Source organism: Bombus vancouverensis, chromosome 8, assembly GCF_051014615.1.
Source record: "Bombus vancouverensis nearcticus chromosome 8, iyBomVanc1_principal, whole genome shotgun sequence".
Lineage (NCBI taxonomy): Eukaryota > Metazoa > Arthropoda > Insecta > Hymenoptera > Apidae > Bombus > Bombus vancouverensis.
In genome coordinates, this window is record NC_134918.1 from 1,045,622 (window position 1) to 1,073,308 (window position 27,687).

At 29.3% G+C, this 27,687-nt stretch overlaps 2 protein-coding genes and 1 long non-coding RNA gene across 4 annotated transcripts; 2 read left to right on the plus strand and 1 right to left on the minus strand.

The window, feature by feature from the left end:
- Positions 1 to 729: 729 nt before the first annotated feature.
- Positions 730 to 26,637, minus strand: LOC117164770 (post-GPI attachment to proteins factor 2-like). 2 transcript variants are annotated; one of them, XM_076620673.1, is made up of 6 exons: positions 26,512 to 26,637; positions 26,108 to 26,424; positions 25,756 to 26,023; positions 25,416 to 25,613; positions 25,088 to 25,212; positions 730 to 1,232 (listed from the first exon to the last, which is right to left on the minus strand). In XM_076620673.1, the coding sequence occupies exons 2-6, from the start codon at positions 26,270 to 26,272 to the stop codon at positions 1,146 to 1,148; spliced, it is 843 nt and encodes a 280-aa protein (XP_076476788.1). In that variant the 5' UTR covers positions 26,273 to 26,424; positions 26,512 to 26,637; the 3' UTR covers positions 730 to 1,145. The 2 variants fall into 2 exon arrangements, with proteins under 2 accessions (XP_076476788.1, XP_033203986.1); XM_033348095.2 differs by lacking the exons at positions 730 to 1,232; positions 26,512 to 26,637 and having other exon boundaries at positions 22,227 to 25,212; positions 26,108 to 26,285.
- Positions 9,257 to 13,245, plus strand: LOC117164792 (integrator complex subunit 12). The gene is made up of 3 exons (XM_033348131.2): positions 9,257 to 9,688; positions 10,144 to 10,465; positions 13,094 to 13,245. The coding sequence occupies exons 1-3, from the start codon at positions 9,257 to 9,259 to the stop codon at positions 13,243 to 13,245; spliced, it is 906 nt and encodes a 301-aa protein (XP_033204022.1).
- LOC143303010 (uncharacterized) lies at positions 26,228 to 27,666 on the plus strand. The gene is made up of 3 exons (XR_013058971.1): positions 26,228 to 26,316; positions 26,846 to 27,129; positions 27,406 to 27,666. It is a non-coding gene; the product is annotated as an uncharacterized LOC143303010 (long non-coding RNA).
- The last annotated feature ends 21 nt before the right edge of the window (positions 27,667 to 27,687 follow it).

Sequence of the window (27,687 nt, forward strand, 5' to 3'; positions counted from 1 at the left end):
ATAAACGAATTTTATAAGAACGTCATATTTGGTCTTATCTTAATGAGGAAAGTATAACCAATATGTTAATGAAACCAAACTATGACAATGGGGTAAGATACTCCCCCTCTTCCGAAAGAAAGAAAGTTTTATTTGCAACATTTTATAGAACAACAATAGTTGTTAACAGTAGTGTGTAAAGTTTTAAATGGGACACTTTGTACATAATTTAACATTTTGGAAAATAATAAAAAGGCAAATCACACGATATGTATATATATGTGTGTGTCACATCACAGTAGCTTGTTTGTTGGAAATGCGTAGCTTTATAAACACTTGTGCTGTGTGTAAAATTAGGAGTTGGACGTAATATTATATATAATAATTGTTACATAAACTTATTAACTGGAAACTGGAGCAAACCAGAAATTATCATTTTGCGAAAATGACACCTATTGTTCCTGCATTTGAAACTGCACCTCAGGACACAGAAGCTGGTCAATTTCAGTTTCCGTTTGGATTTGTGACGTCGCTACAATGGTCAGATTATATTTGGTTATCTTGTTGACAGAGCAAATACTCACTGGTACATTGATATTATCAGAATCGTAATTTTTAAAAATTTTCTGATGCTTAATGAAAAAAGGAAATCCTAGAATGTTCGTATTCCGTTATAACATATAGACTACGGATATTTACGCAAATTCATATTTTTATAAATATGATTAAAAATATAGAATCTAGGTAGGAAATTGTTTTATCTACTAAATATTATAGGAGGTATATATTAGAGAAGATATTTTGGATATTTTATCTGTATTCTTACGTTTTAAACATACGGTGCACTTTTGCATCTTTAAATTTTCTATAAATGCACTAGATGCAAGGAAAGTCTATCAATTAATATGTGTAATACGTTTATAGGTAATGGTTTTATAAATATGCAATAGCTTCTCTTTTTTTTTTTACATGGGGAAATCCTCATGGACACCGCGCCGCTTTTCTGGGAAGCGGCGGGGCAGTGTCGGACTCTTACCAACTAAAATCCCAGGATGACCTACCTAACGCTTAACAGGAGTGTCCCGGGACCTCAAATATGATATAGCTAGGTTAATAGTTAGGTTAGTAGTTAAATAGCCTGATAAGAGAAGTGTGTAAATACATAACTATATGTATTTGAGGATCGTATGGTTGAAAATGCAAGGCGAATAAGAATAACAATTGTAAACTAGTTTCTTCTCATGCTCGGCAGGCTGAAAAATAAATAATAATACTTTTTATTATTAATGGTTTTATTAGATCATTTTATAAGTATGTAACATCATGTCTTATTTTATATTTTGTATATCTAAAACAAAACCAAATGATAACTGTCGAAAATTAAAGTAATATGTGTTAATAAAAAATTATATAAAATGGAAGGATGTATGTAATTGAAAATTATTAGGTCATTCATTTTGCCTACAAACGTAATACCGGCAGATTTTCAATTATTTCGATTACAAAATAAGATTATTAAAATGTAAAAAATTTAACACACTGGAGAATATCGAAAAGATAATCGAACTGTTTGCATTAAAATCTTAATAATTCCTTAAAATAATTAGTTCTAGAAGGCGACAAATCTATAACATTTTAGATTATATAATCTTGTAAAGATACATATCGCACTCTTGTGATAAAAGTGAAACAACTCAAAAAACGCGATTTTCAAATTATCATTATGAGACATTCCTCGACCAATTACGAAAATATTATTCACTTATGTTCATAGAGATGGTTGATAGAGAGCAATTATCTCGCTCTTCGTGATTCATGTGACACTATGCTACATAAATACGTTTTATGTGATATGAGATGTGCCCTGACTAGGAGGGTGGTTCTCCAGGTGTTTCTCCAAAAACTAAAAATGAAGAAAAAATATAGTTTTACTTGTTTTATAAGAATTATTCTTCTCGTTTATAAATTTGATTTAATTACGTTCAAAACAATTTTTCGCTTTTTCTAGGAAACAAACTTTTCGAGTAGAATGTCTTCCGTCGCAAGTGTGCGATATATATGTATAATTCCAATATTGTTTTTAGTTGTATAAAGTTATCGATAAAATAAAATATGTAAACGTAACAACACTTATGGAATGATTTAGTACACAGAATATAATATGTATAATTTCATATGTTTTATTAATTTTATTATTTTTAATATATTGCAAGTCTACTATTACAAATAAATTAAATATTTTTAATACAAAGATATATGTTAATATATAATATGTACATACATGGTATATGTGAATTTGAAAGAAATTAAATTTAGTTTTTATAATTGTATTTTGCATTCTAATGTACTTGTGAAATTGTGAAGTAAATTGTAAGTGTAATGTTTGGAACAAAAGTGCCTATACTTTGTTATTTACGATAACAAAAAATAATGCAGTATGTAGCAATAAATTTAGACTTTGATATACTTCAAACTGTTTGCTACAATTAGCGTTACTATCTGTAAATGCATATACTAATTGTAAAATAAAGCGCTTTTTTCATTTTTGGCTCATTATGTATAATCTTTGTAAAAAGCGCAATAACACTAAGAAGATTTTAACATTGTATCTTTAAAAACAATCTACACTCATTATGTTATTTTATTAAACAGAGGAGCTATAGAGAAAAATTTAATAATTTCAATTGTAATCATGTTTCTTCAAAATTTACAAAACTTCAACATTTAAGTATTTATGAATATAGATTCTACTCCATAAATAGTATATAAAGTATATCGAAGTGATCCAAATAAAACAATAATTTATTTTTAACCTATTAGTATGAATGATTTTGCAAACATCCGAGGATATCGCAAATGTGTAAAATAAAAGTAATGTTACAAATATAGTAGAACTCCATTTATCTGAATTCCATTTATTCGAACGAAATTTTAATAATAAAATTGTAATATATATATATTTATAAATAATAATCATCAAAATATAATAAACAATTTTATTTCAGTTAATGACGATATAATACATAATTATATATAATTAAAAACAATAATATTTTAGTTATTCTCTCCTGTTAGATCGGATCCACTTTCTGAGCGAAAGTTCACAAACACCTACTAACTGTTTGTCTTCCGATAGATTGTAATAAGTAGAGTTTCATTATGCGAGACATTGTCGATGAAATTAAAAAAGAAAAGTTTGATTACATACAGTAAAAGTAATATCTTATATAATAGTATAAATGTTATAATTTTGGACTCTTATTGGTGTATTTTTTATTTTATGGACCTCTATTGTATTTTTAATTCTTTAAATCGTTAATTAAATATAGCAAATTAAAAACTAAAACTTTAAAAATAAAGTGAGAACTTTTAAATTTAAATTGCTTAGAATTAAAATTCTTAATTTTAATTTGTTTGAAATTAAAATTATTACTGATGATTTAATTAAACGTTTTTTAAATTGTTAATCAAAAATAATAAATGGATTGTAAATACGGGAGCAAAAAGAGATTTAAAAGGCCGTAATAAAGGATATAACGTGTTCTTAAAATGCGAAAGGTATTTGCAAGAAATTTTAAGAGATAGACTTCGTAAAGAAAAGTAGGGTTTTATAAAAGCATCCCTGTTCCACGGATAATACGGGAATTCCTCGAATGCGCTGTTCACGCGATATTTTAATACTTTTGTAGCTTGTCGTTCGTACAAGTAAATCATTGCTGTGATAAGCTCTACCAGGAATCTCACCCCTGCAAAACATCCGCCGGTTATAAGAAATGTTTTTCAAGTTTATGATGCGAAGGTTGGAATGGATCGAACGTCTTTTACCCCTTTCTTTTTAAGTAATAAAATCGACGACGGAAGATACGAGAGGCATCGTAAAATTTACAATAAAAATGCTACAACACTGAGAATTATTATTGGAAACAATGTAATGAAAAACTGTTGCTATGAATATTTTATATTTTTAGTATTTTCTTGGTAATCGTGTTATGATGGAACAATCTTAAAGATCATACGAAATATATTTGCCATATTTAAAAGTTATATTTTTGTTTCACATCAACTTTCGTATTTTTTCTATCCTCTTGAATATTTTAAATATATATAAATGTCATAATTTATTTAAAAATACCCTTTGCTTTTTTAACAAAATTTCATGAATTTATTAAAAATTGTAAAAATTGTTATTTTTAGTCCCCGATTTTTACTTTTATTAAAAGAATAAATAACCTTGAAGATCTTAAATAGCCCTAATTCGATGATCAAGAACTACACAATATAAAAAATCATAATTTCGCCTTCTTTATATTAATATCTCTACACAAACATTAACCGATCAAATCTAACAATAATCTAATAAACAAGTTGGAGTCAAACCTACCACTTAAAATTATCTAAATCTAAATCTAATCGGAATCTGCAGTTCCCAAGTCTATTCAGTCGTATTCGAAAAAGCGTTCAATTATTATGGACAGTGGCGGGTTTTGGGTACTGCAAGCACGGTACCAGAATCGAGTGGAATCCAGCTGAGAAGCCGGGCCCGGTAGACGTCGAACGAGTAGGATTATTCGCCGGCGGATCGGGAGCTGGAGCCGGGACACTGGGGTCGGAGCCGGGGCCGGGGAACAATGTCGGAAACGACGAGGACGGTATGCCGAGATATGCAGGATATCGCGCAGAACTGCGATCCTTCGAGGTCGGGAGCAGAGGCACACGGTTATAGAGCGGTGTGCGCGAGTAAAGCTAGATACATATCCCCCGTTGCACCACTACTACCACCGCTACTATCACCCCTATCGTCGGCTCTCTGCACCAATACCTATGTAACACCGTCACTAACACCAATGTTCAGCAGCAACGCGCACCGAGAGAGAATACGTCTAAGTGTATTACCTTCGGGAGCGCACCGTTCCACCTAAATATGTAATAATATCTACCGGAGATACCGGCATTCCTCGACCTCGAGAAGAATTCGATCAAAATGTGTCGCGATACTCTGCTGGTATGCCAGGTGAGCTACGCGTCTCTCTCCCTGCTCACTCGCCTACTCCTTTCCTTTCCTCCGCCGTTTACGCTGACTACGTCTTCTTCGGCTTGTTCGACCCACACTCTATGCCCTACACCGACAACCCCTGGCTTGCTCTGCTCGAACGAGATCGAATGAGAGAGATCGATGTCTCGCCATGTCGGAGCCGTTTCTCATTGTTAGTGGAGAGTTGTTTGATCCTTAAACGTATAATTTTTTGGAAGTGTAGCCGGTTTAAGTGTAACAAATTACTTCGATGTTATATTTTATGGAATGTCATAGAAACGTTACGTACGTATATTGGCCACAATGGACAAACATATAACATGCAATATAAATAAATATTGTTTGTAATCGTATCATGGTTTAGAGAAAGAATTCTTTATTAATATACACAGTGGATTGTGGACTTCTTTCATTGCATAGCGGAAATTATTACAGCTTCGTTTGAATTTGGAACATATGTGATAATTGAAATACTCATTCCCTGTTAATTATTAATTTTGAATATTCATTTTCCTTTCATTTTTTTTTTTTTTTTTTTAATTATAAGTTTGAGGTCCCATGCACCTTCCAAGAGTATTAGTGACCACGATGATGATAGTCAGTGGAACAAACACATATCTATCTATAATAGATAATAAAATCAAAATCCTTCAGAAAAAATAGAAATTTTTTGCATGGGTCTCTTTTTGTAGCATATTTAGCGAATTTGATAAACCATGCTGTGTTCTTTTCGTGCTATACTTATGACAGGTGATTGGGATATGATGGATAGTTTCGTATATCGCAAGCATCACAGATATTTGGTTTAATTTTGGTAAGATTGTATCCGTTTGATGTGACCTATTCTTATTCGTGACAATGTAACTTGATCAGGGATGTCATTGTTTCAACATTTGAAACACTTTTATTGACAGATAATCATTAAATGATTTAATAAATATAAATATATAAATGCGTATATATATTGAAATTGTTTGATAAAAAACTGAAAACTTTACTATGATGAGGTAAATAAGGTAATTAGTCCATAATAATATAATAAACTAAAGGATAATAAAATAAAATAATACATAGATCGTTGATTGTGTGAATAGATCCTACATATATGTATATGTATAAAAATAATGATCTTTAACACTCCTTTAAAAGATGCGATTTATTACACAATTTAATATATGATATTAAAATAAAAAGATAATGTTTTATATAAAGGTTTTCCTAACAGTTGTATATATAACAGTTGTATATGAGAAATATTTGAATATCTTCTCTTCATTATTTGCGAAGGTTTCAGCACCAAATTAAACGCAACTGAAATATACGATTATGTACCAATTTTTACATAAAACTTTGTTGTCATACGATATTTCTTAAATTTAAATCTATTAATTAAAGAATTAAACTGCATATAAAAGATAAATACCTACTAATAAATCATTCTGCTCGACCGAAATCGGATCAATATTTCGTGATGTCGAAACTATTTCTCAGCGGAAAGGAATTTGAGGGTTGGGAAATTGTTGAACCCTTAGGTGCATGATTCTTTTAAATATAATAAAACACGTGTTTTTGCTAATTTATACGTTATCAAATCATACTTATATACATAATTATATATTTTACTTGGAAGTAGAAATCAATAAAGATAGACCCCTATATGCATGATTTTTCCAAATAAAACATTCAAAGAATCTCAATTTACAATACAAAACTATTGAAAAATAATTTTTAGAATCTATCTTAATTCTACTGTACTTTGGTTTGTGTGAAAAAGGTATTATTTAACTATTTTATTCTTATTCTCATCGTATATTTGACGTAGTTAAATACATGAAAAGTTTCTGTAAAATTGTGTTGAAAAAAGGCCATTTTATTACTCTTATATTTAACGTAAGTAGATATGTATTTGAAGCGATTATCGAAAGAATGAAATATATATACACATGATAAAAAAAGGTCTTAATCGCAATATCAATCTTGATTGTCTCGTTTATACGATATTGCTAGAATATTACTGCTTTGACATTTCTGCTTTATTCGATATATTGGTTGAAACCAATAAACTTAATTAATGATAACAGTTTCATTGTTCAAATTACTTGTAATTAAAATCGATCGAGAATCTATATGTTTATTAGCTCTCATAATGTCGAATAAAATGAATCAAAATAATTATGTGTATTGTAGATGTTGTTCACCCAATTCATGCAGAATTTGTTTTATGGAAGAAAAGCAGATCTGTGCCAATACTTTTCTTCATTATTATATACTACTTATAAATTATATACCTATAATAAATGGAAAGAAATAATGGAATGCTATATGAATACTGCATAATACAGCATTTGATACATTTTAATTTCAAATTTTTGATAAGCGATTTTCCAATTTAAGATCCATTTGAACACAACCGTGCTATGTCCTTTCCGTATCCGTCCCGTATCCGCTCCATGTCCAGGCATTTATGTGTCAATATTTATAATTTATACACGAACGGGATTAACCATTTCCAACTATATATTTATTTATATTTAAATGAGCTGTTAGGAAAAGAATTCTTTTAACTGGTGTGACGATATAAATCCCAACGAATTGAAGAGACCTCTTTTCTCTCATCGGAGATTAATTTGCTAGAGTCTTTTTAACTGCAATAGCTTATAATATATAGCTACATTTATAGACTAACTGCAATGGCTACACTTTTGGATGAAGAGAAAAAAGAAGTAACAAAGGAAAAGACGATTTGGTGTATATCCATCATAACAAAACCGCGAAGGAAAAGGAGATTTTCATCTTTACAAGTAATTAATAGATCATGGATTAAAATTTTATAAATACTCCAGAATGACACAGTATTCTTATAACTGATTAGACAGTACTCAGTCTTCGCGTTTTTCGCTACAAAAAATAACGTCATGCAGGGACGAGACGAGGCAAACAGAAAAAATGTCGAAGACTAGCAAATGTGTCCGTGGCATGCGTGGCACGATACGGATCATGTATAAACTGTTATAATCAAAACTATGGGGGCCGATTCGGGTTCGGAACACGGACATGGCTCGGTTTTGTATAGATGGGATTACAATAGCAATAACAATCAATCCTATGTTACCAAAACTGTCCTTTTGTTCGATTATGGAACTAACTATGTATTTTTGCATCCCATTAAACATTTGAAAAATGCCGATTGTTATAATATTAAATATATCCTTAATCATTTATAAAATTTCATGGATTTATCACATATTTTAAATGCTATTCGTTCTCCAACTATCTTAGTCACTATATGACATCGACATAAACAAATCGATAAAATATTTTGTAATTTTCTTAAAAATCTTTGTTGACATTTATAGCTGGTCGATCGTATTATATTGTAATAGCGGTAGACCGGTTAGCAGCTTGTCAGCTCAGAAAACAATGGTGCATCGGCGCAATTTTATCGATGTACAATCGGTTGAGCAAGTCGATACTCGAGTTGATAAATATCAACTACTTTCCTTCGGCACATTTCACAATGTACGCCCATCTCAAGTTTGTATTTGTATTGTTACTATTCGTGTAATCGGGCTGCTTAAGTATTCACCCTTTGTGCGAACTTTTGATATTACTTTCAAACTTACAAAGATCCTTTCACATTGAATTTCTATTCATATCAACAAAAATTTGTAAGTTTTGTGAAACTTGTAAAGATTTTAAGACAAGGTAAATATGAAAACGTCATGTATTTTAATTATATTATTGCCTTGACCGGCTATAACCTTGTTTCATTTTTCAGTATCGAACTATACTTTAATTAGTTAGCTAAACGTTAGCTCTATCAGAAACCGTGTAAAAAACTACGAAAGACATATTTGAATAAGGACAAAAGTATAAATCCGATTATATACTTATTCTTCGTTAACTTATACTTTGTTTTTAATTTAGATTATAACTAGACTGCGAATATTTCTGCGAATTCATATTTTTATACATACAAGTAAAGAAATGGAATTTATTTTATTTATTTTGCTTTGAATATTTTATATACTTTTAAATATCATATATATCCTATGCATTTATGCATCTTTGAATTTTGTATAGATGTATAAAGATCTACAATTTAGTTGTGACTATTACAATCTGTGAGTAAAGTTATTACTCGTCACCTTTAAGAAAGCGCAAGATACTTTATCTGAAATCTAAAAAGACCCCCCCCCCAAAAAAAGAAAATAAGTCTCAAGGGAAAGTTGTAACGTGTGCATCATGTACGAGGATGCGGAAGATGCATCTGGCATCGACCAAGATTTCTTCAACGCGTTAGCGCTGTTACATTCGACGGAGGACGACAGTGCGGAGAAACTTCGTAAAATGCTGGATACGTCCATCCAGAGTAGGTATGGCTTTGACAAAACTTTGATGGCTAAGATCCCGAAGAAATTTCTGCAGAATACGAAAATCCGTGGCAAGTCGTTCGCGAATTCGAACGAGAAATCCGAAATATCTTGGCGTAAAGGAGGTAATGATAAAGCCTTGAGAAAAACCGACAGTCTATTGCTTTCTACGAATAATACAACAGAAATTAATTGGAAACCGATGAAAATATTTAATGCGAATATCGAGGATTGTAGCGAAAAAGGGGACATTCCGAGGATATCTATTCCTGATGAAGGATCTGGAGATGGACTTTTATGCAAGGTTTCTGCGCTATTTAAATTCAAATAATTTAATAACAATAATTTAAATTGTCATCATTTTATAAAATGAATTTCGAACGGATTTTGATGGGGTATTGTCTGTATGTATAGTTTAGTATCCGGGAAAGAAAATAGGATATGTTTCATCTCGATCCGTTTTATAAAAATCGAGAAGTAGCCTGGCATCTGAGTTATATTCGCTCCTATGTTTGGTACAAGTCAAACAACGGTGGTTATTGCTTATGTCGTATTTGTTTTGAAATCGAATCTTTTATAATTTAATATTTTTAGCTGTAGGGATTAACCTAATCGTTAGCATAAAAAATGTGTAGGTATTTCCGTGTATTAGTAATCTATGCGAACCAAGTTACAGACAAAAGTTAAATGTATAAAAGAGCATTTGCACAATAACTGCTTTAACATGTTTATTACAATTTCATTTTATGAAATCTGTAGATCTGTAACGGAGCGAAGCTAGGTCCACTGATACTGCTGGAGTGTCAAGAATGTCAAGAAGTCTATCACCCCCTGTGCCATCAACCCCCTGTCGTCGACATCGACGTCTACGATCCGAGAATCGTATGGCGGTGTAGAAAATGTATGGATACCTACTCTCTAAACTCTGTCATTGCGTCCGATGAAAAGAAAGTGAAAAGGCCTCGTCCACCGAACGACGAGGGCAAAGTCAAAGAACCTTCTACAAAAGTGACCAAGTCAGGGAAATTGAATGGGTATCTTGTGAAAGATGAAACTGATACCGCTGATCAAACTTCATCCGGTAAATATATGTATCCCACCGTTATATACAGGGTGTTTTGTAATTGATAGTAGAAGAGGGTAATTCTAGATGAAGAAATAAATCAAAAGTGTAGCATAACATTTTTTCATATTATTATTGTATGTGAAAATATTTTCTGAATATTTGTCTGTTACTTGTCATTGCATTGCATGTCTTTATTGGCAGAATCCCGCTATAGACTAGTATTTCCACTTATGTTTATATGTATTGCATTGGATGAAGCAGAAAACACAACGAAATAAGATATTCATCCTAAAGAATTTAGCAGAGTAAGCATGATAAAAGTGCTCCAAAACCAAATTAATCTTGTGATACGTTAATCGAGAAAGCTTTCTAAGAAAACCATTTCGACGAAGCTGTAGTCCTCTATCCCTATTATTAGAGTAAAAAATGTATATAGTATTTACAATCTTCGTCGCTTTTATGATTGATTGCAGAATTTACTCGTCCAACATTGAAGATTTTGTCGAGTATCTCAACAAGGCTTATAATATGTATGTATCACATACATATCTAACATATAATAATGTGATTACCGTTTACACATTCATAAAAATATCATTTTATTCCTCAACAGCCAATCGAGTTTGACGTATATTCTATACTATAGTGCTTGTACGTTTTACTGTTAATATGTAGTGATCAAAGTTAAATTTAAATTATGTTATTATTTTCTCTTAAGTAACGCAGGTTAATATTATTTTCCGAATCTATTATTTCCGCCAAGTACGATATTGCTTGCGATAATTAGTAAAATTCAGTAAGAAAGATTCTAAAATTTCCCCGTCATTCTTGAAAAATCCGCATTGTTTGAGATTTCATCCAGAGCTAACTACAAAGTGTTAAAAATCGAGCTTCTTGGTATAGAATATAAACTATCAATGTTTATAATAAAAGTATTATATTCCTCCTTCTGTAGTTTGCAGCTGTTAAAATAAATATCTCTACGATTAATATACGATAATATAATACGAGAAATGCTTCTGCTGTACGAGGAATGTTACCACTTACTGGATACTACCAACTGCCACAAGCAATGTCATACTCTCTAAATCGGCTATACACGCAAGTACATACTTAAGCGGTATACGCGCACAAATTTATTGAACAAATATACTTTACGGTCATATAGCCTCCATACGACACAAGTATATTTAAATAGTGTTAGTATACGTTAGTATACCCTGTAATCGATGGACGACGACGATGTACTCGCTTTCGCTTCTTTCGTCTTAGTTTTTCGACTTGTACAAATCTGTGCTTCTTCTACACACGCTCAAGTATACTTGAGTATACGCGATTTGTGTACAGTACGCCTGTACAGTCAAAATACCTATGCAGTATTATCATATACACGCTCATGTATATCTATTTGTGCAATAAATTTCTACTTTATACACATGGAAGGGTAAAAAGCTATACAAAAGTTGAAAAATTTATGAGTAAGAAATAAACATGACAGGCAGCTTCTATTGTAAAAACATAGATATTGTCACTCAATAATTTTAATAAAAAATTTGTATTTTTAAAATATTGCTAATTTCTTAAAAATACGTTTTACAGTAAAAAACAATCTGTAAAACTTCCAAAATGTAACACTCTAATTATGGTATCTGAGATTTTCTTCATAATTCTTTATAGGATAGAACAAAAAGTATCAAGCATGAACCTAGATAAATGAAAGATATGAATCATGTTTAGGTTAATAATTATGCTAATAATAGAAGTAAGGACTAAAACTTGGTGGAAATCTTTTTCTAGGAAACTCCTTCGATTGACGTATCACAAATTTAGGTTGGTTTATGAGCACTTTTTAATTAATTTAAAAACATTTTTTATTCTGTCGGATACACGGTCCTGCTTTTCGTGTCGGTGGAAATTTCTATAAACACTGCCTAGTGTGTTCTGTTAATTCATTTTATCAAAAGCTGAACTCATCTTTTTTCAATATTATACTTATGATACTTGTGATTTCTTCAGAATACACAATTGCAATTAAGCAAACTAATATTTCAACTTATGTTTGTATATTAAATATTAAACCAGCTTCTGCCAGCAACTTCGTTCGCGTAGATTACTAATATATGGAACAATTTGTAAGCAGATGAATATTTATGTATGTTAACAATTAGGTTATTCTCCTTGGTTAAAAATATTAAATTATAGAATGTTCAATTTCAAAACAAACACGACGTAAACAATAACCATTATTCTTTGACCTATACCAAACATAAAAGCGCATACAACTCAGAAGCCAGGCTACTTCTCAGTTTCTACAAAACGGATCGGGATGAAACATATTTTTTCATATTTTTTTCCTTGGAAACTAAACCACACAACAAAGAAAACCCCATCAAAATCCATTCAGTAGTTTTTATGTGATGCGAATGCAAAAAGACGAACAAACGGACGAACAAATAGACAAACAAAAAGGTTCCAAAATTTGCTTCTTTCGACTTCCAACCCTTCTACTGTTCCATTTTATGTATAGATACTGCAAAACGCACAATGAAACAGGAATTATTACTAGATATAAGACACCCTGTATATTTACCTTTTTATTCTTTAGTTTTATTCATATATACTAGAGAATACTTATGACTTTAGATGTTTCTCAAAAAATTGGTTGTATTGGCGAAGATACATCGATTACAAAAGGTTCTATCTTTTCGAGCCAAAAGACGAGGACAATATCGTCGATTCAATTAAGAAAACGAATTGGATCCAAACTTTCAGTCATTCGATCCATAGTAAAATGATATTTGTAATGTTAGTAATTAAGAATGTTTCAAATTGTCTTTTATTAGTTTTCAATAAATAAATCTAAATTGGATTGATATTTTATGTATAAATATATAAAAATGATTATTGGTTTGAGATTATAACTTCTTGTAATTTAAACATTTAAGTTTTCATTTCAGATTTGTTATTTTGCTTTATCAAATTCATAGTGGTGTAAATAAATCAAACTTTGTCACCATTTATTATAATTATTTTCTCAATCTAAATTAACAATTAAACTGATTATATGAAATTTTGGAAGGTTAACAGAACGTTAAAAATGTCTATCAATATCATATTTAAACTAATTGGACCACGGTACAGGATATTATTTAAACAAAATATTTGAGAAATGATTATTTTGGTGATATATCATCTTATTTGATCATTAGTTTTTTTAGTTTATTTGAATCGGCAAATAACATTTTCTTGAATTATTTTATTATTTAGTTATTAAATGAAAATTTTTTATTTTATTTCGTATATTGTACTTGATTAGATGTTTCCTGAGATATTATATCGATTTCTTCATAATGTCTAACGTACGCAAGCTTAATCACGTGCATAGGTATCTTTCAAGGATAATTAAAATTAAAACAATTCTAAGAGAAATGTTTCTACGTTGTAAAATAACTTGGCTATGCTCATAACTCAAACACATGCAAAATACAATATTTAAAATTCGAATTAACGTTAACAATCAAAATTATTTGATATTTTATTTGAAAACATAGAATTAATTTAGTAAATAGGAATTATTAGTATTATATACATGTTACTAATAATTTATTTATGTGTTTCAAACACATACACATACTTAAAATAAAATAAAAAGCAGAAAAAATTGAACGGCCGAAAGGTACATACAAGGTACGCTTTATTATTTGCTTGTTACATGTACAATGGAAAATCTATCTCGAACGTCTTTCGCTCTCTAAAAATCAATCCACACAAATTAATACTTCACTCTAGCGAAACAACGCTTCAGTCGCGGTACAGGATGCCTTATTTAAGCCGATTACAGACGTAACTTGTTACACTACACTACACCAACTCAGCCAAACCAAGAAATCTCTCCAAAAATAAAAGTAACGAAATAAATCGGATTTCGAAAAGAACAACACATATTTGATTATTCATTAATCAATGATAATCCACTATTGGACTATCGCATTATATTTTAATAATTAAACTGCGGATATTTGTGCAGATTCGTATTTTTGTGAAATTGAGTTGAGATTTGTTTTACTTACTGAATATTACAACGAATACTCTACTTTCAATATTTTATATAATTTCTGCACATTATATGTAGTATTGGACTCAAGTAGGTGCAGATTCAAGCCCTTCGTACCTTACGAGCTCTTCATATTCTTCATAAGTATTTCGAAAAAAGAAGCGATAGAGAGAACTTTAAACAAACTTGAATGTAAATGCGACAGATACAAATCCCCTACGAATACTTTTACAAATAAAAAAAGGACTCCTAAAGAGGATCGAACGTTGTTCGTATAGGTTCGAAACTTTATCGGCGCTTTAACAGAAGTTCTACTTCATTTAAAATCACTTTTCTTGGATATCGTTCTTAAATTGTTACAACTGTGGATGTTCAAACAAAATTTATAGGAATCCCGTTTATCGTCTATGATTCTACAGAATTTATTTAAATAGAAGAATTCAACAAGACTCTCCTGATTGGATTCCTACTTACAAAGGGTTCAATTCATTTAAATATCGAAGTACGTAGTTATAAGTAGATTTTCGAAAGTTACGAAGAATCATTCAGAGGTTCGGCACCAGCTTATAAATGTCGAATACTTGGCAATTATAATGGCAAGAACCATTATACCTTACAGCTAGTATTTGAAGTGAACTTTGGATACTAGATTTGATTCAAATTTATAAGTATATATTGTACTTGATTTTATCACTAGATTATATTTATATTTCTATGCATTTCTTTATTTTCAAATTCCCTGTAAATGTATAAATATCCGCAGTATATTGGTAATTTACGAGTTTTATCTGTCGTCGCGCGGTTCATTTCGTATACTCATTCGTTTTCTATATTAAGGTCAACGGAGTTCAGTTACCTTCAACAGCCATGCTGAAGTTTGAATCGGATGTGATGCTCGATCACTTTCGCTCTCATTAATCGTGCGTATGAGAGAAGATTGAGCGCGAGGTGCCAGAAAAGTACAGAGAGTAGCGAGTGCCGCGAGTACACCTTGTCCAGTGATAAATCGCCATTCTTCTTCTTTACATCTTGTTTCCAGTTACTTCTTATTTAATTGATGTTAATCCTTTACTACTATTGTTAAATCAGTTTAGGTTGGAGTTAAGTTGTTTAATTTTAAGTTTCTTGGTTTTAAATTATATCTTACATCTTATGTAATACAATGGCTACAAAAGGTATTTTATAAACGGTATAAGACCCTTATTTTCCAATGAAGTGTTTTTTTTTATCAGGTTATACACTTCATGTTCTTGGTATTAAATTTTCCTAATCATATGAAAGTACTATTAAATAATACGAAATTCAATATACTCGGACCTAATTAAATAGTATGTAAATGGCATAATAAATACAATGGTAGGGAAATACTTTTCGTAGCCACTGTAAGTGTCATTGATAGTCTTCGTCACGTAAAATATAGAATATAGATCGAAATGTACTACTACAAAATGAAGTAACAGAGTATCGTTAATAAATTAAATTAACTTTACATAACAAAATTGTTTAAAGTTTTGTGAGTACGCGACGGTACGATTTAAGAATTCACCATTCTGTCGTAGTCGATTTATAGAATCTAAATGACCCATATAATCGTATCGTACAGTTAGATTAATATATTTTTATCATTATGAGTTTTTTACTGGGATCAAACATTTTAATTTCGTGTATTTGTATTAAAATATTCAACGTTTATGACTTTCTTGAAAATAATATTAATCGAATTGTAATTCGATAGATTTGATTACCTTTATTCATAAAAAAACACAATGTATCTTTTTTAATTGTACTCGTGATGGTAAGTGTAATGAAATCACGCCTCGGTAGTATCATCTTTCATTTTCAATATCGTATTTCATTTCCATTAGTAAGTTACAATATTTGCTCATGATTTTTCATTAAAATGATACGAATTCAAACTGACGTAACAAATTAATCCATTGCATTATATTTGGAAACATAATTTTTCAATAAATTGATTACTTCTTCGGAAGAATACTGGAATAAATAAAACCTAATAAATATTTCATATATTTAAATAAAACTTAAAACTTAACTTAAAAAGTTAAGTACCAACCACGAAAACTTTTTTTGAGGGTGAATTTATTGTTTATTGTAATTTGTAATATTACTAGTGTTTATTGTTATTTTATCATCGTTAAAGTTTATCATAAAATATACATACTTTACTACAAAATAAGCAAGGTTTAAAACTGCATTTATAGAATATTTTAATATCTACCAAATATGCATATTGTGCTATTCATGGGTGTATCACACTATGGCACACAATATGTGTCAATTTTTACATAGAAACATATTTTTAGAGTTGTATTTACATAAAAAACCGAAAATAATAATTTTATATCAAGTTCGCAGACACCTTTATATGGTTTCCCAATGCATAAAGTGAATCTATATTCTTAGGCATAATGATCATGAATTACAAAACTCTTTCATGAAATTAGGTGGTCGATCAGAATATGAGCAAATTCTGTGATAATACCTACGTATTCTTAGATGTTTATACATATATGAAAAACTTTAAAATGCAAACCTGTATAGAATATGAAAAAATATATAGGTAAAACATCCAAATTATAATAATCCTTATAAGATTTGATAGGTAAAACAATTTCCTACCTATGTTCCATCTTTTTAATCGTATTCATAAGAATATAAATTTGCACAAAGATCCGCAACCTATATATAACAAAATCGCTATTCGAAATTAAAAAAGAACAGCTCTGGAAAAATTGTAAACAAATTATATATTTTTTAACTACACTAGCTTAACTAGATACTGTATAAATAACAATACGTATACTTCGCGAATTACTATACAAACGCAAAAGCACTATAGCAAAACAGCTATATATTTGTGCCGATTATCACAGAATTGTCGATTATTTAAATAATTGGCGTATCGCGAAAGAAAAATTATTAAGATTTCCATTTCTGAACGTATTGCTTATTGAATTAAAAGAATACTTTCGATATCTAAATTATGTAAAAATAAAACATGTTTAAAATTTTTCATTTCAATAAATTGCGAATCTTTTCTAATTTCCCGCTATTTTTATTGTAAATGGCAATAAATCCACATTTTTATACAGAAATCAAAGTTTCGACCATTGTATCGAATCGATATGTTCTGGTTGTTTCATTATTGCTAATTAATACGTTCGATTAAGTTTACAAGTTTACAGCTTCTGGTGTGCGGAATTCCTGAATCTTTAGTAAAAACAAGAAAAAATATATATGTATATACTCTGTGTCTTACAACTATAAAACCATTCTAAAAGTTGTAGTTTCGATGCAAGTACGAGGTAAAAGATACAACACGACAGAATCTGATCAAAAGTATACAGAATCGAACAGTTAAACGTATTGAAAATAGAAGGGATTTCACATATTATTACGTAGATTACTCTTATAATTTCATTTTATTGTATTCTGATAACGATCTCAATTTTTGTGTAATTAAATATTTTGTTATATTGGTTCTGCAGTTATGAAAGAAAAAGTAATCTAATTTTTTACGTTTTCACTTGTAGTTGCCTTTTTGCCAGTGAAATTTGATCTATTTTTGTTTATTTTAAACGAAATATAGTTTCTTAATATGATTTAAAACATGGAACGCTTCGTTCATTATTTTTTATTGTTGATAAGGATTAGAAATCTAATAACATATACAGAATATAAAATTTTAGAATGATTCTATAGTTACGAGACAACGTCTCGTATCCTGCTTGCAAATAACTATACGTAAAATGTTGACCTTAAACTTAATATTGTCGGCCTAAAGAACAAAAAACACGAATAATATCCTACGAGCAGAGCAAATATTTTTAATTAATTTCATCATAGTTTCATCAACTGTATTTTTCTCTCTTTAATCATTCCGAGAGCGCGAATGTATTATCATAATAAAAGTCTCTTACAATTTTTTTTATCGTGTATTCTACAAATTCCATCTTTCGAAGATGAGATTTTAAATACCTGTTGAAACTTGCGTCGTCAAATGGTAAAAAGCTCCTCTCGAAAACACTAACGTGCGTACATGCATGCAACGATTTAGAGATATTAAATAAATAATACATATGTATATCTCTAAAATTTGTCCCGACATTTTTCAGTTTTCATCTCTTTAATCGTAAACTTTATGGGATATTCCGATTTAGACGATTAGTTTTTATTGATTTTTGGTACGTGACAAAAAATGATATTGTATGTAGATATTTCGAATAGTTCATGTCAATATCACAATATAGCAAAATAGAGATTATATTAGTTTTAGATAAATGGTGGCACAGATTGAACATTTTATGACGCAAATGAATTATTTTAGTATTATTTTAAAGTTACATAAGTTAGATATCGTCTGTACTATTATAAGTAATGTACATACAATATTTGTCAAAACGTCGGTCTTTGCGACTGTTTTTAATTTTAAAAAAGAAGAAATCATAGGTAACGATATAATTCTAATTCAAACAATAGCCAATGTTATTCTATATACGTGCAAAAGCGCAAGTTAATTGATGGTTTTCGAGAGAACTGTGCCACCAATTTGAGAAATACTAGTTTAGGCAGAATGCATTCAAACTTTTCGGCGTCATTATAATTAGCTTTAATTAGCTTACACCTTAAGTACTTCATAAGTATTAGGACACAATACGGAAAATGAGATAAACCTAATAAATTTAATTTTATTAAATTTTTTATTTTAATAACATCAGTAACATCAGATTAAAACCTTTGGAGTTATTGTTAGACTGCAGAAGTTTATGCAAGTGCATATTTTTATAGAATGCAAGTAGAAAAACGAAAACCCGATAGAAATTTGTTATATAACTAAAAGACTATAAAAATGTGCTTTTTTTTGTTTTCCACTCTTTGCATAATGCGGATATTTTGCACATTTATGTTTAAACACATGTGTAAAAACATATTACATGCTTATGTGACGTATTTATCCTATTATATTGATTTAGTTTATCATAACTGTATAACTGTATAACTGTGTTAGTAACAATAATATGTAATCAATGTTAAATATGGACTACGTTAAACTGTGTATTTGAAATTTCGTATGGTTGGTTAAGCGTCAGATGTAATACCACGTGTTTCGAATTAAGATAGTTCGATTTAATTAATTCGCATCGTTACCTCCAACGTGAGCCGTGTGGCGAGTAGGATGGAAATGTCTGAGAACTGTTCTTAAATTTTGTGAAATGCAAATATTTGAAAAGACTGACGAATGTTATATTTTACACGCAAATATCATCAATTAACAACGGCAAATTTGGACAAATTGTTTGTAATTTATTATTAGATATTGCTAGATATTCAATTGTTAAATATTTGAAATTTTAAACATACATTAAATATATTTCTGACATATTTTGTTTATTTTTATGTATATATCTGTATATTTTATGTTTATAAACATCCGCAGTCTAGTTATTATAATTGGTTTAAAATTTTATAATATAGAGCAACTGTATAATGTATATATATGGTATAAAAATGTCGTCAATTATAAATAATGCAATTAACGTTTATTTTCCCGGGATTCTGATATTATTAGATTGTCCACCGTATTTATTGATCTTTGGTTTCATGTATTTCAAAAATAAAAAATATTAATAAAAATTAATAATAAAAATATTTAATTTATTTAAAATATTCTCAATGAAGTGGTCAAATCAAAGAATTCGGAGTGTCAGTATAGAATTGTCGATTAATTGTTTTCTATAATTTTTGTAAATAACTTTTACAAATATTTTTTGCTTGTTCTAAATCGTTATCATCCATGAATATATCACTCTGAAATGAAATTTAAATTAACAAATTGCGGACTTCAATATACAATTTATTATTTTCCACAATTTCTGCATAAATAACATTTATAAACATTTTTCACATATTCTTAACTCGAAATGCATAATTCTGACCGATTAATCGGTTTCTTAATAATCTGGATCAATTACTACATGGTACATAAAATCAGTAAGTGTCCTAATACTTATGAATTGTTAAACCTGTGTACCGCTATCTCAATTTTATGCATATCATATACCTACATAAATATTTTAGGAACACATTTTTATCACCTATGCAATGAAAAGATCCAAAAATCGAATTTTAAGCTTTCTAAACTAGAATACCCTCATAATCTTCGATCAATCAAGATTCTATATGCCAACTGTTACCATCAACTCTCTTGATCCGAGTATGAATCGCGATAAAAAATTTCTCTCACTGTGTTTTCAATATTTTCGACTATGTTCGTATCTGTATATATGTATATGTGCATTTGCTCTATGTACACATGAGGCAGAGAGAGCAAAGTGTAAGTGTGGCGGTTTTAATATATAATTGCTAGAATTATAGTGCAGGTATCACTCTGCTCCAGAACCCGCTTCCAACTATGTACTTTACAGAATAGACTTGTTCGAACAGCGGCACGGAGGCGTTCAGCCTATTTCATGACAGTGTTATCATGCCAACTGGCTGACATAATTAAATAGAGATTCGACACAAGTTAAGGTTGCTACAAGTCACAATCTGACATCGACAAAGACGATCCTATTTTATATGAACTGCGGTACCTTTCTCTGCCGCTTGAACCAGCGAGTGATTGTTTATATAATATAAAGATAATATTTATGTACAAGTTTTCTATAAAATCAGATACTGAAATGAATAGCGATGGATACAATATTATCTAGTTGAATGTATGTGTCAATATTTATAGTAATTCCGAATATATTCTCACGTAAGTTGTCGTACGCAAGAGAGAGGAAGATTCTGAACAATTGTTTGGGAGATTATTTTAACGAAAAATAACTTTTTCAATAAAAAATATATTGTGCTAATTAATAATTAAATTGAGAATTGTTTTAGCTATATTGTGTGAACACAAATATTTTTAGTTTTGTAGGTTTATATAAATTTTCTATTTATAATAATTAAAATAATTTTCTTAATTACTTCACGATAGAAATCCAAGTTTAATTTCAATTATTTGTTTATTTATAATAACGCAATTATTTTTTGAGCTAACAATTCTATTCTTGGAAGATAAATGCAATTTTTTATATTTTAATACTTCAATATTCTGAAAATATAAAATTAAATCACAAATGTCGATTTCTAGTATTTATCTATTATATAATGACTTTACATATAATACAATTCAATAGAACTTTAGAAAAATTAAGATTGGATTTCTTAATTTAGATCTTATTAGTCTGCTATTTACGTGCGTTTATTTATAATCCCGTCTATATTATATAATATCTAATGTATTATACTCATAATAAAGTTTCAAAATAATTATAGAATTATATCCTCTAAATATTATATATCAATTATAATCCTCTAAAACGTTTTATCGCAATGATAATAAGATCACAAACCTCGAATATTACAAACATTGCATTAGTAGTTTTATAAATTTCATGTAACAAATATTACATTGATACTGATATTTTCATTGAATGTATAAGTTTATTACGATATCGATAAAATTGTAATTTATTAACTAAACATACATTAAGAACAGAATCTTCATATATAAAATCATCCGTTATAATCTCCCAAAAATTTGTACATCCTCTTTGAAACGCCCTATATAGAGCGAAATAAACTATTTTTGCAATTATCATAGAAAAACAGTGTATGTTTCATTTTGTGTGCATAAAGTATAGAAATTCGTTCAATTTCGAAATAGTACATATATTCAAACAAAGTAAAATTATAAAAATGGTTAATCATGAATAAGTGATTCATTAAAGATATTCTGTTGTCAAATCAAAATTTATGTAATATGGTACATATACATACAGTATCTTTAATACATCACTTGGCACAGATTTTAACATTTGTACCGATAAATTAATTAGTAATAGCCCGTAATTATTTCTGTGTGACGATTACGAACGAAGGTAGATATTTACAGAAAGGCAGCCCCTCTTTCGATAATTTGTTAATATATTATCAGTGTCATCATCCTAGGTAGTGTCGTGAAGGTTTTAGTTGGAGGTCACTGTTTATTAAAAAGTTATTATGAAAAAACGTTTACTCAAAAATACGTAATTTTCTGGGCACCATTTGTATTTAATAAAATGTATAAATGTAAATCGAATGCTCTTGTTTATCTTTCCTCTTTATCTTTACATACTGAAGACTATGCTATTGGTATTTCTTATAACTTCTACAGAACCAACTTTTTAAACTTTTTCAACAAAAAAAAGATAACTCACGATCAGTATTGAACAGCTCGTTGTATTTAATTTCGTTACTACAAAATGACGTATGTTATGCAGTAAAGGTGTGGGCATGGAAGGGACTTCGTCCCAGCCCCTGCACTCTCACCCGAAAAAGATCTAAGCTAATCCAACCCCTATTTCAACTTAAACAGAAATGAATAGATACGGTAAATTTGGTTTTTACGGAATACGGTTTCACAATACAATTTAGGATGGTGATTTTGACAATATATTAAAAGATTATCGAAATCGAAGATGGCTCCCTTTTTATAAATATTTATCTAAACGAGTACAAACGCTTGCTTTTGTATTACAATGAAAACCACCAATATATGTTGCTCGAGTGATTGTACATGACTTACAATTTTCACATGCTTTTGAACACTTGGCAATCGAATTTATAAAACAATAATTTAATATATTTCAGCACAAAAAGAAATGTTATGTAATCGTTTTTGTAAATAATACAGAAATACATTGACGACATGTATTCATCAACAAAAGAGTAAAAGCAATATAAGAAAAAATTCCTTATATCAAATTGTACGATGTAAACATACTTCAGGCTAGTTGCATTTGAAACAAAATTTTTAAGAAACGCAATCATGATCTTACTTAAGTAATATTCTCATAATTATATGTGTAATGTTTGGGATTTATACAACTGATTCCAATAACAATAATAGTGCACTTCATCACAAACAGTTTTTCCTTTTTCTTATTTAATACTTTCTGTGAAATATTTAACGTGAGTATCTTGAAAGGGTGTAATGTGATTATAAAATTTAGTACAAGTACAAACAGTGATCTGAATTAACTTTTTCAATTTACTCCGTGGTTTTTGGACGTAATATTCATGCTTTGGTCGGGAACATATCGTACAAGATAGTCATCAATTTCACTTTCTGTCAGCATTTTCTATTTTCGTTGAGATTACTTGAATACCAATCGATTGCACTTAAAGATTATATGCTACATATATGAACATGGTAATTCATCCTTATGTTCATAACACAGTATTGCTATAATCCATGGTACGTGAATATTGAGTAACTTATATCTCTTTTGGTTATATTTTTCCTTTCATTTTTATATGATGTGTGATTTGTGTATTATATGCATACGATAAAATATATTAATGGTATTACAACTGTACAATGATGAATAATATCTCTACTGTATCTTAAATTAAAATTACATACAGTTATTTCATAAACGTAGGTAAATGCATCCTACATGCTAACAATGCGTCAAAAATTCATGACATGATAACGATGCTCCTTTTAAAGCAGATAAAAAAAGATAGAAAAAAAAAGGAAAGAAAAAGTTATAAAAGGACTAGAATGAAATACTGACTAGAAATCTCACATCTTAAAGAACTTCCAGAGAAGCAATTTAATATTCACTATAAAAGGGCATTTACTTTGTGCTAATAATAATTCCTTTTTTTTCTTTTTGCAATAGATGCACACAAATAAAATATGAAATTTTATTATTTTGGACTTTTAAGCTTAATATTGTTTGTATGTAGGATACACATTTGTCCCGTATCACTACAAATTCTCATTACCTAAAAGGCCATTTAAGATTTTTTCTCATTGCCTGGGAAGATACCAGTGCCATACTTTGGAAGCGCTAGATTTTTAAAATATACTTTTTCCCTTTTAGCTTTAATCTTCAGTTGTGCCTTTTCATATGAAATAATTGGAAAGTGTATTTATGAAAAAAGTCATCAGTAACTAAGAAATGCTAAAGTAAAAAGTATCTTACATATCTGCAGCATTACATAAAAGAATATAATTAATACTATTTTGATCAAATCTGCTAGAAGAAAAAGTATTGTGCTTTAAATCAAGTATCCACCAAATATATAAAATATCTTTTAATAAAAATCATTATCTGTGATATATTTATTGAAATATTTAAATATGTCACAAATAAATATTTTTAAAAGTACTATTGAGTATAAATTATAATTTAAATAAATTTATAATCAGTCAAAATAAGTTTATAAAAAGGAGAAATATAAATTATAACTGCTATATAGATCTTGCATTCGTAATTGTTTTCCTTAAGATAAGAATATTGAATATTTGATTTCATTAAGGTTTTGATTTCATTCATATAATGTATAATTATTTTATTAAGAAATATTTACCAATATTCATTAGTGGATACTCAGCTATATATAGTATGGTATTATATACTTTTTCACTTTTGGCAATAGCACTTCCAGACAGTGGCAGTAGGCACTTTGATGACAATAATAAGATAATAATGAATATAAAATGTTACAAGTTAATCCACCTTTGAGGCAGGTAAACCATTTCCAACAACCAGCTGCTCCTTGGGAAAGTCTAGAATTACGGTTGCATGAAAACCCATATTTGCAGAGGCAATCACATACTCGCAAAAGGAAAACCAGCTAAATGCTGTTAAGAAAAATATTATAAGTTTTACACAGTGCAACTAAATTTTTTATATGTAGCGAATTATATGTATGTATCTCATAACTATGACTTATTTATATTTTGATGCATTACTAAAGATTTTGTAAATACTTATATCTAAATTTTGTATATAATATCAATATTTGTAATTATTAAATTTCTTTAAAATATGTTAATTTTCTTACCGAGATCATGACATAGTAACCTATGCTTTAGAAAGAAAACGATGAGACCAACAGTACTAACAAGACTAGTTACAAAAAGTGCCTGTTTGTATTGAAGACTTGGTGCATTTGGTGTTACAAGACGACCCAATCTCACTTCTGCTAGCATATATGTTAAAGAACTGATCATAAAGATAATGAAAATTTTTTCATGCACATCTGAAAGGTAGCATTTCTTGTTAAGTCAATTTTTAGATGATTATATACATAATTTATGACATGTTATTAATAAATTCTAGTATTTTATCTTTTACCCTTCAGTATACAAATAGTCTCTATTATATCTTATATTATTACTCACAATAATTTTCTCTGTTAGAAATATATGTGACTCCACATAGTGCTGCCACTTCTGCCATGCTTAACCAATAACATAGATTTAAAAGTCTAAATCCCATAATTTTGGAAGGTACATCTTCAACTGTTTTAAGTATTTTATAATAATATGAATAATATACAGTAGCAATAATTAAGCGAGGACCTATGTGTAGAGCTATGCTTATGCGCCACAAATATCGTTGAGGAGATATACCAGTGATAGCTGAGATCGATGGAAGTACATTATAAACCTAAAATAAAAAATAGATAAATTAGGAGAGGTAATAAAATTTAATATACTGATCACAATCATAATAGGTATGTGAATTCCATACCTTGCAGTGTGTTTCATGGATATCATCTTGTTGAAAGATATATGCTGTAACAAAACAGACTAAAAGTGTGACCAGAGGTAAAGACACTGTTGCCAAACACAGTTTTTTAAATGATATTGCCATATATATGGAACTTTTACTGTTTCCCACATTGTTCAGTTCCATAGTGAAATTATCTAATATTTTGGCATTGACGCACAAAATAAAAAGTAAGTTTAAAAGGATGCAAGATCTGAATCAATCTATATTAAAATCATTTCTCCTTTCAATTTTCATTACAAAAATCAAAACGTTCTTTTAAAAGTTTCATAATATGCCTGTAAATAGAAAACAAATTTTACATTAATGAAACAGCATACCACAAAGAAGCATACTAAAATGTAATCAATATTTTCAATACATACATGCAGATTATCATACATTACACAAAGCAAAGTTAACATTCCATTAACAATATTTAACAACTACTCTTAACACTATTATATCACATACAAATATATATTAATCATAACAAAATTTGCTTGTAATCACATTATTTATGCATTTTAATAAACGTTTCAAACAAATAAATTGCAGTAAGATTTATGAAATAAAACAAAAATAATTCTGGAAGACAATAAAAATCGTAATATGTCAGATTCTCTTTACAAATGTTACACACAAAATGATAAGTATATTTAGTTAATTACTCTATTTTCAGAATTGATTTCGCGGATAACCTACTTTTTCTATTTATAGCAAACAAAGGCACTGTCACGGGCCACGGATAACGCGTTGTTCGTGACATTTGCCTGGAGGCGATTTATTATATTTATGACTATGACACTCCTGCACGGAATCCGCAACAATGGTCAACTTTGTTCACGCGACCAATGATTTGATGAGTGATAGAAACTTCTTTGAATTTATTTGAAAGCTGTCAATAATTTTACCAATCTTTCTTTCCTCTTTCTTTTTTTCTCTACAGTGTATGAGGAGTTACTTCACTTAAATGATTATATCTGGTCTACACAATAATGCAGGTATATTATATATCCATTTTGACAGCGTACTTGTTAACTCATTTAGTGAGCACCTGTTAAGGTCCTATTCAAGTATTTATGATTTCTGGTTTGAAAAGCATGTATTCAAGTATATACATAAAGGATAAACAGCACATATAATGCACGATTAAATGAGATTTCAATGCTGCATTTGTATCATTTATGTCACGTTTTTTAATCAATAACAATTTATTTGAGTCAAGATTCTGTCAATTGTGACTTGTTCATTCATATTCATTTATGTTTTTCATGCAGAAAATCAGAAGAATTTACCTTGTTCCGTATGTACAAACGTGTCGTCTGCTAGCCTGCGAATTTCTGTTCGAAAGGATGCCATCTATGATTTTTATAAATGCTTCTGGATGCTACTTTAAGCTAGCGCCAATTTTAAACTTTTTTATTCCTCAATTATATGAAAATATTATGTATATATATATATAACCACATATATATTAAGATAATATATATTATAAATATATCATAAAAACGTTATGTTAATAATAGAAATTAAGAAAGTATAGGGATATTATATACTGA

Coding starts and splice junctions, on each gene's coding strand:
- LOC117164770 (XM_076620673.1), bottom strand. CDS start 26,272: ATGGAACTGAACAATGTGGGAAACAGTAAAAGTTCCATATATATGGCA. Junction 25,614..25,755: donor TTCTAACAGAGAAAATTATT/GTGAGTAATAAT, acceptor GCTACCTTTCAG/ATGTGCATGAAAAAATTTTC. Junction 1,233..25,087: donor ATGGTTTACCTGCCTCAAAG/GTGGATTAACTT, acceptor TTTATTTTTCAG/CCTGCCGAGCATGAGAAGAA.
- LOC117164792 (XM_033348131.2), top strand. CDS start 9,257: ATGTACGAGGATGCGGAAGATGCATCTGGCATCGACCAAGATTTCTTC. Junction 9,689..10,143: donor GAGATGGACTTTTATGCAAG/GTTTCTGCGCTA, acceptor TGAAATCTGTAG/ATCTGTAACGGAGCGAAGCT. Junction 10,466..13,093: donor CGCTGATCAAACTTCATCCG/GTAAATATATGT, acceptor TTATGACTTTAG/ATGTTTCTCAAAAAATTGGT.